Genomic DNA, 14,138 nt, shown 5'->3' with positions numbered 1-14,138 from the left:
CTCTCTCTCACTTACTCACTCTCCCTCCCTCCCTCTTTCCTCTTCGCTCACAATAGCTGGACTGGGCGGCCGTCGCTAAAGGAAAGGCTACCGCGCCGTAAAACAACGACATGAAAGATGGACACCCCAGTGTCACCCGGCTATGGAATGTGAGCTCAAATGTGAGCCATCTCTCTGTCTCTGTCTGTCTGTCTGTCTGTCAGTCTGTCTGTCTGTCTGTCTGTCTGTCTCTCTTTTGTCTCTCTCTCATACTCTCCCTCTCCCTCTCTCTCGCTTGCTCTCTGTTCACTCATTTTTTTGGTCGCGTAGGGCAGGCGGCGTCTCCAAGGCACGACTGTACTGATCCGAACTCCTCGATAAGCTGTTAATATTTCTATCGGCGAAACAAACGACTGGTTCTTTCAGAGATGTCGCAGTCCCACTCCACCCCGACCCTTCCTCGCCCCGCCCCGCCCCGCCGCTGTGCCGCGTCCTCAGAGACATGAACGCCCGAGCGCGCTCGAATGCTTTATTTTGGGCCATAAAAGTCAGGCGAGTACGCCTTTTACTCGGGCCGTGCTGGTCCGGCTGCCACCGGCTGCCGCCGGGCTGCCACTGTGCTGCCACCTTGCTGCCACCGCGGGCTGGGCGGCGCTGAGGGATGGAGGTGTCCTCAGCGTCCTGCCGCGGACTCGCCACAGGTGCACCGGCCCCACCACGCCACGCCGAATAAAACTGAGAGGATCACACAGACTTGAACAGTACTCTCAAAATGTGGCTTGTCGTTTATTCACAGTAAAAAATAGTTGACGGAAAACATTTTGATGACTCTTTGGCAAACAGAAGTCTTGTTCTGTTTTATATTGTGCCATATCCAGACAATCTAGTATGTTACTCATCAAATTCTCTGTCACATTACGGACGGTTTTATGTTTTGAACAGCAGTACAGTAGGTAATTAAGTAAACCTAACGACACAAATATGTTATTAAGTAAGAACATTCACGGTTGAAACGACGTCTAATTTTTTTTAGGAAAAACAATACTATAATAACCTGAGAATAGACGCATCAGAGATTGAGGAAGTACCCAAAAATGTAGGAATTTCCCACATTTGTTAGGAGACTTCTTCTAAATGTCGGGAGAGCTCCTCAAAGTATAGGAGCTGCTCAAAGTTTTCCCCTTTTCCTCAAAAGTTGAGACTTTTACCGTGTTATATTTAATAGTGTAGGCCAAGTCTGATAAAAATATTCTTAGTCCTAATTTATATTTGACCTCTCTTTTACTACTATGAAATCACATCCAAACGCTAAATTTAAAATGACATTCTTTTTGTTTAAGGCACATCTTAACAACTTGCAATTTAAAATATAGCGCTTAATCCTCGGGCCTGCTGAAATTGTTTTAAAATAATTATGAAAATTTAATAGTAATGATGGTCTGTGCTCTGCAGCGATGGCCGTGTTTCGCACAGTGCAGTTTGATGCACCTGTCACGTCGCGCCGTGTGTGTTCTTCCTGGAAACGCCGCGCCTGCTGGCTGTGCAGAAAGCGGGGCAGGAGAGAGATGGGAGAGGCGGGGGAGAGAGAGAACGAGATAGAAAGGTGGATAGATAGAGAATGTGACGTCGATAAAAAAAATTAAGTTTGCACTCTTACAAGTCGGACACACTCCCTTAAACGCACCATCTGTCGAAGAAAAGTTGCGTTTCTTTGTAAATCATTCTCCTGTGTGAAATTTGTAGGAAATGTTGGACAATTTGTACCAGCTTGGATTCCAATAGTCCCAATAAAATAATACTACGTGCCTCAATAACACAAAATGAATTTGGCCCAGAAGTCGACACTTTCCTTAGGACTGAACTGAACAGTTCGTACTATTTACGTAGTGTTACAACACATCAAGGATTTTTAAAAAGACAGCGGACTGTGTGTGTGTGCGCGCTCTTCAACGGCCTCAATAACTTGCGGCCTGAACGTGAATTACAGTTACAGTACAGAGCCGCTCAGTTATCTGTGTCTCATTAGACAAGCTGTGAGCCCCCTCCCTTTATCCCCCTTTCCCCCCTTTTACTCCCCGCAACCCACCGTTGTCGTGTCTTTGGCTCAGCGGCAGTTAGGCTCTTTTTGTGCTGATCTTATTCCTTTTCTTGCGCATTCCGATTTGGCCCCGTATTTCTTACCGCCCGAGTAACACGACGCGCGCGGGAAAAAAAATTTGCGCACAACACGACAAGGAATTTAAAAGTTAGGAGGAGTTTGTATCATTTTTGGTTTTAACTCGTAGGCAACCATAGGGATGAATCCTGTTGTAATAATAGGTCTTTAAAAAATCACTATTTCGAAACCAAGTGGTTTTTTTTGTGTGTGTTTTTTTTTAAAGGACAATATTAGCATTTCTACAGCCAGTGTCATTGACGACACTCTCTGGTGCAGTGCATCAAAAATAGATTTCTGATTGAAAAGGGGATAATCTTAGGGAAAGAAATGAGACTGCTTAGGCTCCACATCATTCGCACTTGTGCAGCCAATTAGTGAGCTGTTTCAATCTCCCTAGGTCCCCCTCTCCCCACTCCACGAATCACGCCCTTAGGTGGGCGAGGAAATCGTTCCCTAATGACTCTCTAAATAATAACGAGAGTAACAACGTCAAAAAATCGCAATTATTCTGTAAACATGAGATTACTATCGATTTTTTAAACTGATTTGTCATACGTATCATTATGTTAATGTCGTTAAGCTTTTAGAAAATGTAGTTCCTTATTGTGTTTTTGTTTGGCGGTGCAGACGCGCGCATGCGCAGCACTCGCACTGTCAGAAAGTAAAATGCAAAGCGCATTGCACAAGGGCGAGCACTTACCGTGGCGCCATCTTGGAATGCGTCGCGGCCAGCCGGCGGCCAGCGGCACGGCCCTCCTGCCAGCCGCCCCACTCGCCCCGCCAGCCCCGCTAGCCCCGCCAGCCCCATCGGCAGGCCTTGGCCAGCGGACCGGGCCCATGCGGACGCGGGAACAGCCGGTCGGGTTAGCCTTTAGCTATGCCTGTGTTTCCGATCACTTTGACAGAACTCATAAATTAGAGGTTTTACTAACACTTATTGTTTCTAAAATTCGATTAGGACACACAGTTGCATCTTTGATTCTGTTTCAGGAAACAAAAGTTGTAATAAAAAGCAAGACGAAAGTATTTTTACATAATTGATTAATAGTTAACTATTTCTAGAGAATATATTACACGAGAAATTAAAATGTAGTCGAAGAATAAGCATATGGAAATAATTGTAAACTCTCCTCTTCAAAGGCATTTATACCTCCTGGATCATGTAACCATGAACAGCAATAAAGATAGAAAGCTCAGATACCAACATCGAGAGGTGTCGAACAATGCGTTGACAGTTGCGCCACAGGAGCGGAGGGGAGGAGAGGGGCTGTTTGTGAGATTAATGCCGCGGAGCATTATCTGCTGGCAAGTTTGACACAACGCGAGGGTGGCGGTGTGGGCCCCCCGGGCGCCGCGCGTTGCGGGGCGGGGCCGCGATCACTGAGATAATCCGAGTGGTGCGGTGGCGAAGCGCGGCGGGGGGAGGCGGCGACGTCTCGATGGACGCTCCGCCGCCATCTTGCCCGCTCCGCCCAGCGCCCCTGGCGGCCCGGCGGCTCTCAGGGGGAGTGATAACGCCTGGCGGATGGTCGGTCCTCCTGCGGCAACACCGCGACCCTCAATTCTGAGTCTATATAGGGATTGGGTGCGAGGCTTTAGTAGGGTTTACAGACTTGCAGAGCATATTAACAAAGTCCCTTGATTAAATCTGCATTGAAAGTGTAAACGTGCGCATAGGGCTTACGGCTCATTCCAACCATTCACACTTTGGCAAAATGAAGCACAAATTCACTAATCCTTAATAAATGGTCGGATAAACCGCACTTACTTCTGTGATGTCGTTTTCTTTACTCTTCCGATTCTCGTTGGAACTCTTCCATTTTTCTATTATTTTTTTTTTTTTTTTTTTTTTTGGGGGGGGGGGGGTGACTTTTCCGCAAGCGGACGTCCTGCCGTCCTGCATCCTGCCTCTGTCGTCGCGCCCTTTTCGGCCTCGCCTCTACCTCCTGTTGGTCTGTTTGGCGGGGCCCGCGGTGGGCCCAGGCTCAGGCCCAGCCCCCTGCCCAGCCCCACTAGGCGGCCCGCGATGGATAGTCCTAATTAAGGGGAATGTTTCGTCTGTTACGCTCCGCCCGCGGCGCCTCTCCAGCATTGCCCGGACACGCTGATGGAGAATAAATATCTGGCTGCTGAAAATAAACCAATATTGTGTAAGCAAAATGATATACGAGTCGTTTCGAAATAAAGTATTTTGGCGTGCATTGCGAGAACGGTAAGGTTCAATCAGTGAGTGCGGCAATCGAGTGGCGCTGCCCAGCCAGACAGGCGGGAGGGGGGCGATTGACTTTTAAATGCGGCGCCAGTCTGCCCTCCCTTCTCCTCCACCCCTCCCTTCTCTCTTCGCCCCAATACCTGCTCACAGCCGCCAAACAAAACCCTGCAAAGTTATATACGCGACATGTTCCACTGTGTAAAAAACAACACGATAACACGAATTTGTCGAACAATTACTATCGATAAATACTCGATCGCCAACTAGAGCGGTTATGAACCCTATGGTCCGTTTGTGCTTAAAAATAAAACTACCTTGCACTTAAAAATATACGGTTAGTTGAAATCCTGTCTCGGCGCCGATACGTGATCGGTCAGTCAGTAATCATAGGACTGAAAAATACTGTCCCCCCCCAACCCAAATCGATAGTTAGTCTAAATAGTCTTCGACAGTCGTTCAAATGACGTTCAATTGACTGTATTGATCCATCGAACATGGCAAGCTGCTCTCTTAATCTGTAAATATAGCCGGATCTGATGACAAACTTTAGTATTGAGGCGTACGGCTCACACTGTTAAAATAAATACAGTTCCGATACGACTTCCCAATTTTTATGAACTCTTCATTCACAATGACGCATGTTCACATGGTTTGTTGCTGAAATAATCTCGTTATAATTTTAAAGACGTCAGTTGTTGGAATTCAGAAATTAATCGTTAAATGTTGCGACAAAATTTCTAACAGTGAAATTATTTTAACCTCTCGGTCTGGTTCTGGTACGAGAAAGCTTACTAAACCATGTCTTTCCCCTCGTGCTTTTTTACACAATTCCAGGCGGCTTGACTCACCTCTGAGCGGCGGCGAGTTGTAGAAGCACGAGGCAGGGCGGCGACGGCGCTTCCTGGAACTCACCGCGAGTAGTGGCGGGGCAGTGGTCGAACTCGCTGCTCGTGCCGGCTGGGCGGCGTGCGCTTTGTCAAAACTCGGCGGCAGGCGTTGTTCGGATACGCGGGGGGACCTAAACGCCGGGTCGGGTTCATTCTCCTCTCTTTCGGTGTCCCGCGAAAGGAAGTCGTTCCCAGCCTATCAGCGCCCCGCCCACACCTCGCGCTCTCTATGCCGCCACCTCCTCTCACTCTCACGCAGGTCGAGATTCCGCGCTGCCATCTCTCACCGCGTTGCTTTTGCAAACAAACGAGTGGCTGTGTTTTGGGGGCGGGAGGGTGAGGGGCAAGGTTTTCTTCAAGTCTTCAAAAGGGGTTTTCGCGGTCGGCATGTAGCAGCGGCGGTCCGGCCGCGGACACGCTGGACATTACGATTCATTATTTTCGGCACGCGAGCTCCTGCTTGCTATTCCGTTCACGAGACGAGACGTGGCGTGGCGTGGCGCGGCGTGGCGCGGCCTGGCGTGGCGCTGTATGTTGGTTGCGGGGTGCGTTATCCACTAGTATATAAAGGCCGTGAAATCGGCAAGCTCTGGCGGTATGAGGGCACCATCATGCGAGATCATGCACTGTAAAATCATCATTGTTCACTTACGACATTTTTCATTTTCTGATGCAAATGCTTGTGTGAAAACGATTTGTTGTAAAATGACGATAAAGAAAATAGTCGATATATTGAGCCAAATTCAGGATTAAAAACAGAACTTACGACATTTTTCATGGGCAAGCAGTTTTTTTTTAAACTACGAGGGTATTTCACTGTGTGATGACACCCCCCCCCCTCCCCGCTCTCTTTCTGTGTCTATCCCTCCCCCTCTCCAACTCCCACACACATTCAAACACTCACCTCCGTCATGGCGGTCCCACCAAACAGACGGTTATAAAGTGCGCCCGCCCGTCCTGACACCGTGTTTTGTTTTGCATCATAATTATTATGACGTGTTTATGGCGTTGACCGTGCCGTTTTTCTGGGGAAGTAATGAAAATTCATACGCGTAAAGAAGGAGACCACGCACATCATAAAAGAAAAAAACTAACTTTTTCAAACACGAGTTTTGAACATACAATTTTATAAGATTTAGGAATACTTGCTATTCAGTACTGAAACGGAGGTACTGTCAACGTTTACATGAGTGATTTTCCTGTAAATCCCTTATTGAAAGGCGCTGGGACTGGTAAAAGGGGGGGGGGGTCTTAGCTGCCCATTTCCTACCCCCACCGTCAGCTCCGTTTGTTTACATTCCAGGGGTGCTTCACGCGAATTCTAGTGACTATGGCCGATGTAAACAAACAACGGAGTGGTGCGGGCGTAGCGGAGCGCGTCGTGGTGCGGCGGGCGGGGAACGCGGCTAGAGTGAAAGTCCAGGCCAATCAACGAGCAATCGATGCGAAGGCGTGATATCTCGCACTTTTCACAACCGCACAGACGTGCCTTAGATTCTCGGTTGAAAAAGTTATACACTGGAAAATGATAGGCTTGATTTCACTCTCACTTCATCTTTTCAGACCGGACGTCTCGGAGACAAAGTTTCTTTGTGCCAGGTTTCGTCGAAGAGTATGAACGGTAAAAACAATGTCTGATTATTTTTTTTGAGGAAAAAGGGAGCACATTCCCCCACATTCGAGGAAACACTCTTCAAACTTTTTAGTAGTTTTTCTCAGAAAATATGGGAATTTTCCGGATTGTTTGGAAATTAATATTTCCTTAACAGCTGCTTAGGAGTGTTTCTCAAAATGTAAGAGTTTTCAAAGTTTTCCCCATTTTCTCAAAAAATCAGATATTGGTTTTACCTTGGTACACTCTCAGACCTGCTGTGCTGATTTCTTCATTTGTGAATACTTACGTTTTTACGCAGCAGGGCTCACTGTTCATGTTGACGTCCCCTTGATACACACGAGGCACTCGGCCTATTCATTTAAAGGTTTAATCACTAATTCGTTCAAGTCAATAACCTGTTATCACGGTTTAATAACGATGAAAATCAGCTAATAATGTAACTAAGCATAACAATATGTCAAATGCCACGTAAACAGCAGAATGGAGGCTGGTTATAACGCGTAAATATTGAAAGAACTCGCACACTTCTTTCGCGAGTGATTTCCCCTTTATGGTGGTGATCTCGGATGCAGCATCAGTCCGTTCTCACTGCTCTCGGACCAGATGCTGTATTGTTTTATCTCGAGGTGTGGCGGTGGGCCGATCAGCAGGGTCGGGTCGCGTCGGGTCGCTCTGCAAAACAAGCACGAGTGGTCCTGGAGTGAGTGCCCCGACGCTCCGTCCTCGGGGTCCACACAGGCTCGGCGCAGGTCCTCGGCAGGTCGACCGACCCGGTCGACATGACTCCGTAATTCGGTGGTCCCCGCACTGGTCGTGTCCGCCTGTACGCCTGTAAGAGCAGATAATAAAGCGCGCCCCTGCTGCCCTGAGAACCCACCCGGTGCGCCTTTCCCAAACAGTCCGTGTTGTGCGTGCTGGCTGGCGTATGGTTGGTAAAAGTCGCACTGGTGAAACAAAGGCAGAACTTCGCACCTCGAGCTGGCACTAACGCTTCGAGGACACCTTTAGAAAGGCTTTAAAGAGACCTCGTGAAACGCACGAAAATGTTGCACTTTTGAAGCGCGACAACCATAAGCTTGAAAATTATATATTTCAGGTCCACACAAAGTGCTCTGAAAAGCTGCTTGATAAAGCAAACAACTGGATTTCCACGTGCACTATCGCCTTTCCTGTCACCCTGCAATCATTGTGCAAGTGCACTTGTGTTTCATTATTTGAATTTTGAAAAGTGTTTTACAGTGAATTTGAAAGCCTAAGAGTGGTAACTGCAGGCTTGGCATGGTTGGCCATGCAGCTTTGGAGTTTTAAGGTGTTCAAATTTATTGCTGCAATTATTTCTAAGTTTTCTATTTTCCAAGTCCACCACCTAACAGTGTGGACCAATGACGTGAATAGTATCTCATGTGCGTACCAGTTGCACACTTTTGTTACCAATGATGTTGAGAGGTGATACATAGCTTAAGAGGCGTCAGTAACTTATAAAATTCCGGTGTCAACTAGTCTGGCTATATGACTTATATCTTGAGCATTTCACTATGGTATGTCGTTTTTTATGCATAACTAAACGCGCTCTGTTAAAACAGACCTCGACACTTAAAATTACATTGACCTCCAGGTAAACGAACTCATTTTCCAGAACACCACGTCCTTCAATTTTGTACCCTCCAAGCCGATACGTTTCCGATCGAGCATTTTCGTCCTGACCCTCCCCTCTCGTGTGTGTGCATGTGTGTGCTTGTACATGTGCTACTGTTTGCTGCCGCCCGATTGAAATATAACAGTAGTGGAACGAGCCGCGAGCTCCAGAGCGCAGCTCGGGGCGCAGACAGGAGGGGAGTGATCAACTGCGCACTTAACCAAGCGAGCCGTTTCGTAAATAAAGCCTGTTTCCGAAATAGAAACACGCACTGGAGCACACATACCCCCTTTAGTTCCCCTTCCGATTTGTTTTATTCGTGTTTTGTCCCGTGATGTGTTGGGCTTATTGCGCGCGAGCTTTTACAAAGCGTTAAAGTAATCGGCCCTGCGTACGGGCGGCATGTATGCGGTCTCAGAGAGTAACGTCCACCTGGATGAGTGCTTAAAGGAGAGAGAGAGAGAGGGAGAGAGAGAGGGAGAGAGAGGGGGAGGGGGGGGGGCTGGGAGGAGGCAAAGGGTAGGCGGCAGAGAGAGAAAGAGCAAAGCACAGTAGAGAGGAGACTAACTGGCGACCGAGATAGAGGCAGATATATATTTCGGGCGCAAATTGATTGGCGTGTCACTTGCCCCGCGATCTCTGTCGCCATTGTTTTTCGTGAGATTTACCGGTTTTCTTTCCTTTGGTTCGGCGTGCTTTGCCGCGCCGCACTGCCCCCCACCCCCTTTCCGTCCCCTTCCCTCAAAAAAACACGTCCCCGGCCATAGGGGGACGCGAAGGCGACGCGAGGCGTCTTCGCCGCCGTCGCGCCGTCGTCGTCCCGTCGCGCAAGGCCGCCGGCGTAGGGTCGGTCACCACCGTCACCATCGTGCGTTACTCCACCTATAATGCCCCCTTCCCCGAAAGCGAAAATATTGCGGTGTATACCTTCCTTTCCGAAGCGTGCAATAGCCGGCCCGTATCGTACTACTAATACGTACACAGCAAGGGGAGGAGGCGCTGCCATTTGACGTATCTCCTACATCGCCGCCTGCAAATTTGTTCCCCGAGTAAAGGAGGACTGCGGCGGCGCGTCTGGGGCCACCGCGTCCGGTTCGGTGTGTGAGAGTGTGTTGGGAGGGAGGGGGGGGGGAGCGACACTATCTCGTGTCGCGCTAATCGGGCGGCAGATGGCGCGCACGACGCAGGTGACACGCCGGTATTAATTCGGCCGGAGCGCGCAGCCGCGATCAGTCCGACCGTTAATGACCGCGCCTCAGTTTGATTCACTCGATTTATCACCACAAGGAGGAGGCGGGGTGGGGCGGGGCTCCTTCACATAAGCGGGCCTCAGTGTCGGTAGTAGCTCTGCCTCGGACCACGCGCGACTCCCTGAGTTTGGTTGAACCTTTGTTTTGTTTCGTCTTCGCGGGTTGTTTTCATTGTAGTTGTTGAAAGTGTCCGAATTTGGGAGAAATTAAATGACTGAATACGGGAAGAAAGATTTCTCTACATTTATGAAGTACCGGCCAGTTGCGCCCGGAACATGGCAAAAACCACAAATCGGATTTTCTATGTGATATTTGAAGAACTTAGAGCTGTCAACAAAATTACTACCTCTCGAATCCTTAACGTACTGGGCCGACGGGCCAGATTTTTTGCGTGCCGTATGACAATTGGTTTTCAGTCACATGTTCATGTATAACGTGCAGGAAACAGAATGATCTGTTGGGCTGCTAGGGCTAATCCTTGTTCCGAGTGTGCCGCACGCCGTCGACTCGATGGCGCCGTCATTGCTCTGCTCCCGCAGGCCGCACGCGGGCGAAGCAACAGGTAACGGCGTGGCGCAGCTTGGCGGGGCGTGGCGGGGCGGGGCGGGGCGTAGCGGGGCGCGATGTCCTCTGGCGGTCCAATCGGTCGATAGGAATTCGGGCGATACGTGGAATGTGGTGCGGAGTGTCGCCGGCAGGACCCGCCTGGCCGGCCGGGCCGCGGCACGTCGCGGGGCCAAACTGGGCCAGGCCGGCCGAGGCAGGCGGCAGGACAGGACCGAGGCTCGTCTTGCAGAAGTGCTGACCGGGCCGGCCGGGTGGGCGGGCAGAGGACGCCGCGCGGAGGCCCGGCGGCAAGCTTTTAATCCAATTTAGTTTGTTATCCGTCCCAAATTTGATGAGGAGGAATGCCTCCTCCGGCAGTGCCCCCATAAATCGCGCAGGGTCGACGATTGTCGGCGGACGGCTGGATGGGAGTCGACGCGACGCGGTTGGTAGAGTCCTCGGAGACACGAGGAGGGTTTTAACTCATGAGATGAGAGCATCGCGGAGCTTGATTCTTCGCGTTTCGGTTGTGTCTTACTCCAAGTCACCACAGAGCTCCCCGCCTGACCAGCCCTTCCGTTTTGTTGCAGTTCAATGTCCAGCGGCCGCTGGAGCAGCCGGCCTCGTCCCTCGGAGAGTCGTCGTCGGCCACGTCTGCCGGCGCCAGCAGCGCCGCCGGCAGCGGGGGCGGCTCCGGAGGCGGCTCCGGGGGCGGCTCCGGCTACCTGGGACTGCCCCACCACCCCCCTTCCTCCGTGGGCTCCGTGTCCTCGGGGGGCGGCGGCGTGGGCAGCCCCGGCTCTCCGCCCCTGTCCGCACCCTCCCTGCCGCGCCACAAGGAGGAGGACAGTGGCGGGCCCAGAAGTGCAGAGGGTGAGTGTTGCACCGTGTCCGCCCTCGCACTCACCCGAGGACACCACGCACCACGTCAAGGCCGTCGGCTCGCAGGTGGGGTGGCCGACGACGAGGACGCCGAGCCGCTGCACGCCGTGGACCTGGACTCGAGCAGAGACTCGGCACACGGCCACGCACAGTACCTGTCCGCCAACTGCGTCGTCTTCACGCACTACAGCGGGGACGCGGCGGCCGTGGTGGACGAGCACTTCAGCCGCGCCCTGGCCTACGCGGACAGCAAGGCCGCGGTGCAGGGGAAAGGTGAGTTGACGACAGAGGGTGCGTGTCGCGTTAGCGTGTGGGGATGGTAGTGTCGCCACAACATCACGCCCCGTATAGGGTGTACGCTCGGATAGTCCTCCTGGTGCCCAGGTGTGCGGCTGGTCCCAAAACTGCACGGCTCGGTGGCGGCCCGGGCCTCCCGGGTCCCACCCCAGTCCCACCCCAGCCTTTCGCACGCCCCATCGCACAACCCCATCCTCGGCGGCACATCCTTCCGCCCGCCCCCGCCCCGGCCCGCTCCGTTGCCTTTACTTGACCCGCTTTTCCTGGCGCCGCGCTTTTCGAGCCAAACAGCGTACACCGTGTGTCAGGGCTACGACCCAACAGGGTTGAGGGTTTGCATACCCTAGCAGGAGACGCCATGGCGCCTTACGGGTGGAGCGAGTAGGCCAACCCGCTGGCTGAACTACTTTAAACCTTAAAGTAAAGTCCAGAAATTTTCCAACTGTTGAAGCAATCGTTTGATGTGAAATTGTCGTGAATTTCGATACCCACATCAGAGCACCGAAGAAAAATCGTCTCCCTCACTGCGCTGTGCATTCTTTCGGTGCTCCACAGCACCGCGTGCCCCTTCTGCGTGCGCCACAGCTGTGGGGGTCAGCGGGTCAAACCAGGGCGAAGGGGGCGGGCGGGGCGAGCTGGGGGAGCAGTTAGTAGGAGCCCCGAGAGGAGCCCCCAACCTCGAGAAGAAGACCCGCTATCCCACCGCTGAAATGAACTCCTTGGCTCTGGAGGACAATGTCGGGAGGAAGGTGTTAATGTGGAACAAAGAGGCGCTAGTACGAGAGGCCCCCAAATGAACAGGGCGTGGAAGGGAGAGCTGGGGGGGCTTTCACAGGCAAGTCGGCCAGGAGGAGTAGTTTTAATTAGGAGAAGGTCCCCGTATTTGCTAATGGAGGCTGGGGAGGAGGGGGCTGCGCAGCCTGCTCGGCTGCCTCTCGGCTGCCTTGCCTTAGAGCGCCCCAGCCAGCAGCAGCCCCAGGGAGGAGTTGCCGGGTGACAAGCAATTCCCCTTCAGTCCCCGAGTCGGAGCGGCGGGGCGAGCGGAGAGGGCAGGGGAGGGCGACCAGGCAGCTCCTCGAAGGTATTAAATCACCACGGAGAGGCAGAGAGGCTGGGGCGTCGCTCATTCCGCCTCCCCGAATCTGCAAGTCCGGCTGCCTGGAGAATGCTGAATGAGAGGCGGCAATGAAGACTGCGCGAGGCGCGAGGCGCTCGGGGGTGGAGCACCGGCGAGGGGAGGGACTGGGGACTGGGAAGAGCAGCAGGGATAGTGACCGGGAGAGCCGGATAGAGTGCCGCGACATCTGCACAGGGAAAAAGCTGCAGAAGCACGCCCGTGCAAGACCTCGGGACAGGGGAAGGGGTATGTGGAAAGCGGGATGTGGGACAGAGAGAGAGAGGGGGGGGGAGGGGGGCAGACGGAGAGAGACAGAGAGGGAGGGAGAGAGAGAGCTCTCTTGTCGAATGCGGCGCGAATATAAGGTGCTCGACGCCTTCGAGCCAAATCGGAGACAGTATCGGCCGCGCCATCTCCGCGCCGAGTATAACAAATCGCCATGCAGGCTGCTACGCCTGAATACAATGCGGGCCGTGGGCCTCGGCGGGAGCTTCGCTCGGAGCTTCGTGGGCCGCCGCCGTGCCGTCCTTGCGCCCTTGTCTGACGACCGGCCTGGAGGGGGGGGGGGGGAATCAGAGGCCCGGAGGCACTTCTGCTGGATGTGCTCTTCAACCCGCCGTCAGTCGTTTCATTCCTTGACCCACCCATGTCATCGAAAAGGTTTCCAAAAATGGTGTCGTTTTGCGGTAATCCTCGTGTTGTCTCGAAGATCTTTTCGATGCTCTCAGTAAATGCATTTACGCTCCCGCCTTCTCCCGGGCAAGCTCGATACAACTTTCCCCACACCGGCATCGGACAGTCAGATGAAGCGGAGAGGGGGAAAGGATGGCGTAGGGGGGAGCGGGCTCTTTCCCGTTCTGATTCCATGTTTGAGTCGTATTTGTCCTTGTCATGCTTTTATCAGATCGTCTTCCTCGCTTCCACGCTTTGGTCGTCCTATTCCTCACGTCAAAACATTGTTACGTGCTCACCAGTGAACTCCCCCAATTGATAAAAGTCGTTTATACCTCCACCTTTCAAATTGTTCAAACCACCGGCAAACTTTTCTTTTTCCTTTCTTGTAAAATATTTCGAATGGATGCTTGCTGCAGTCCCCTTGGCTCAGACGCTTCCTCTTTTGTCGCGCCACCCTCTCCTTGAACTGGGCGCCCCCGCGTCCCCCTCTCCTTCCTTCCCCGAGCTTGGTGAAGCAGTCTGCAGAGCGGATCCCATTTTGGCCACGCGGGGCGAGGCGCGGCGCGGGGGGCGGGACCGCCAGCCGGTCCTTTTGTTGTCCGCCGTTGTGCCCCTCTCACCCCGCCCCTCTCCCGCTCTCCAGCGGTGGCTGGGGCCCTGGTCGGGCCATGCCCGGGGCCCGGGCCACTCCGTGGGAACAAAGCGACTAATTTATTGCTAGCACAGCGGCGACAAGCCCCGGGGCACAGCCGGGAACAGCCGGGCACTGCCGGGCATGGCGGCGTATCAGCCTCTATCGGCCGAGTCCCCCGCCGAACCCTTTGAGAACTCCTCTGACGGCCCGGGTAACTCTCGCGAAGGACCACTGGGGGGTGGTGGTGGTG

General features: G+C 52.8%; 1 protein-coding gene across 2 annotated transcripts in view; it reads left to right on the top strand.

Annotated features, from left to right (window-relative positions):
• Positions 1-14,138, top strand: part of LOC113204570 (protein vestigial) — a 32,490-nt gene that overhangs the window by 1,163 nt on the left and 17,189 nt on the right. For both annotated transcript variants that reach the window (XM_052264764.1, XM_026419780.2), the window contains exons 2-3: positions 10,874-11,156; positions 11,232-11,438. In XM_052264764.1, coding sequence (XP_052120724.1) covers positions 10,874-11,156; positions 11,232-11,438 — 490 coding nt within the window. The remainder of the gene's footprint in view (positions 1-10,873; positions 11,157-11,231; positions 11,439-14,138) is intronic.

Source organism: Frankliniella occidentalis, unplaced genomic scaffold, assembly GCF_000697945.3.
Source record: "Frankliniella occidentalis isolate FOCC.00 unplaced genomic scaffold, Focc_3.1 Scaffold21, whole genome shotgun sequence".
Classification (NCBI taxonomy): Eukaryota; Metazoa; Arthropoda; class Insecta; order Thysanoptera; family Thripidae; genus Frankliniella; species Frankliniella occidentalis.
This window is presented reverse-complemented; position numbering and strand designations above follow the sequence as displayed.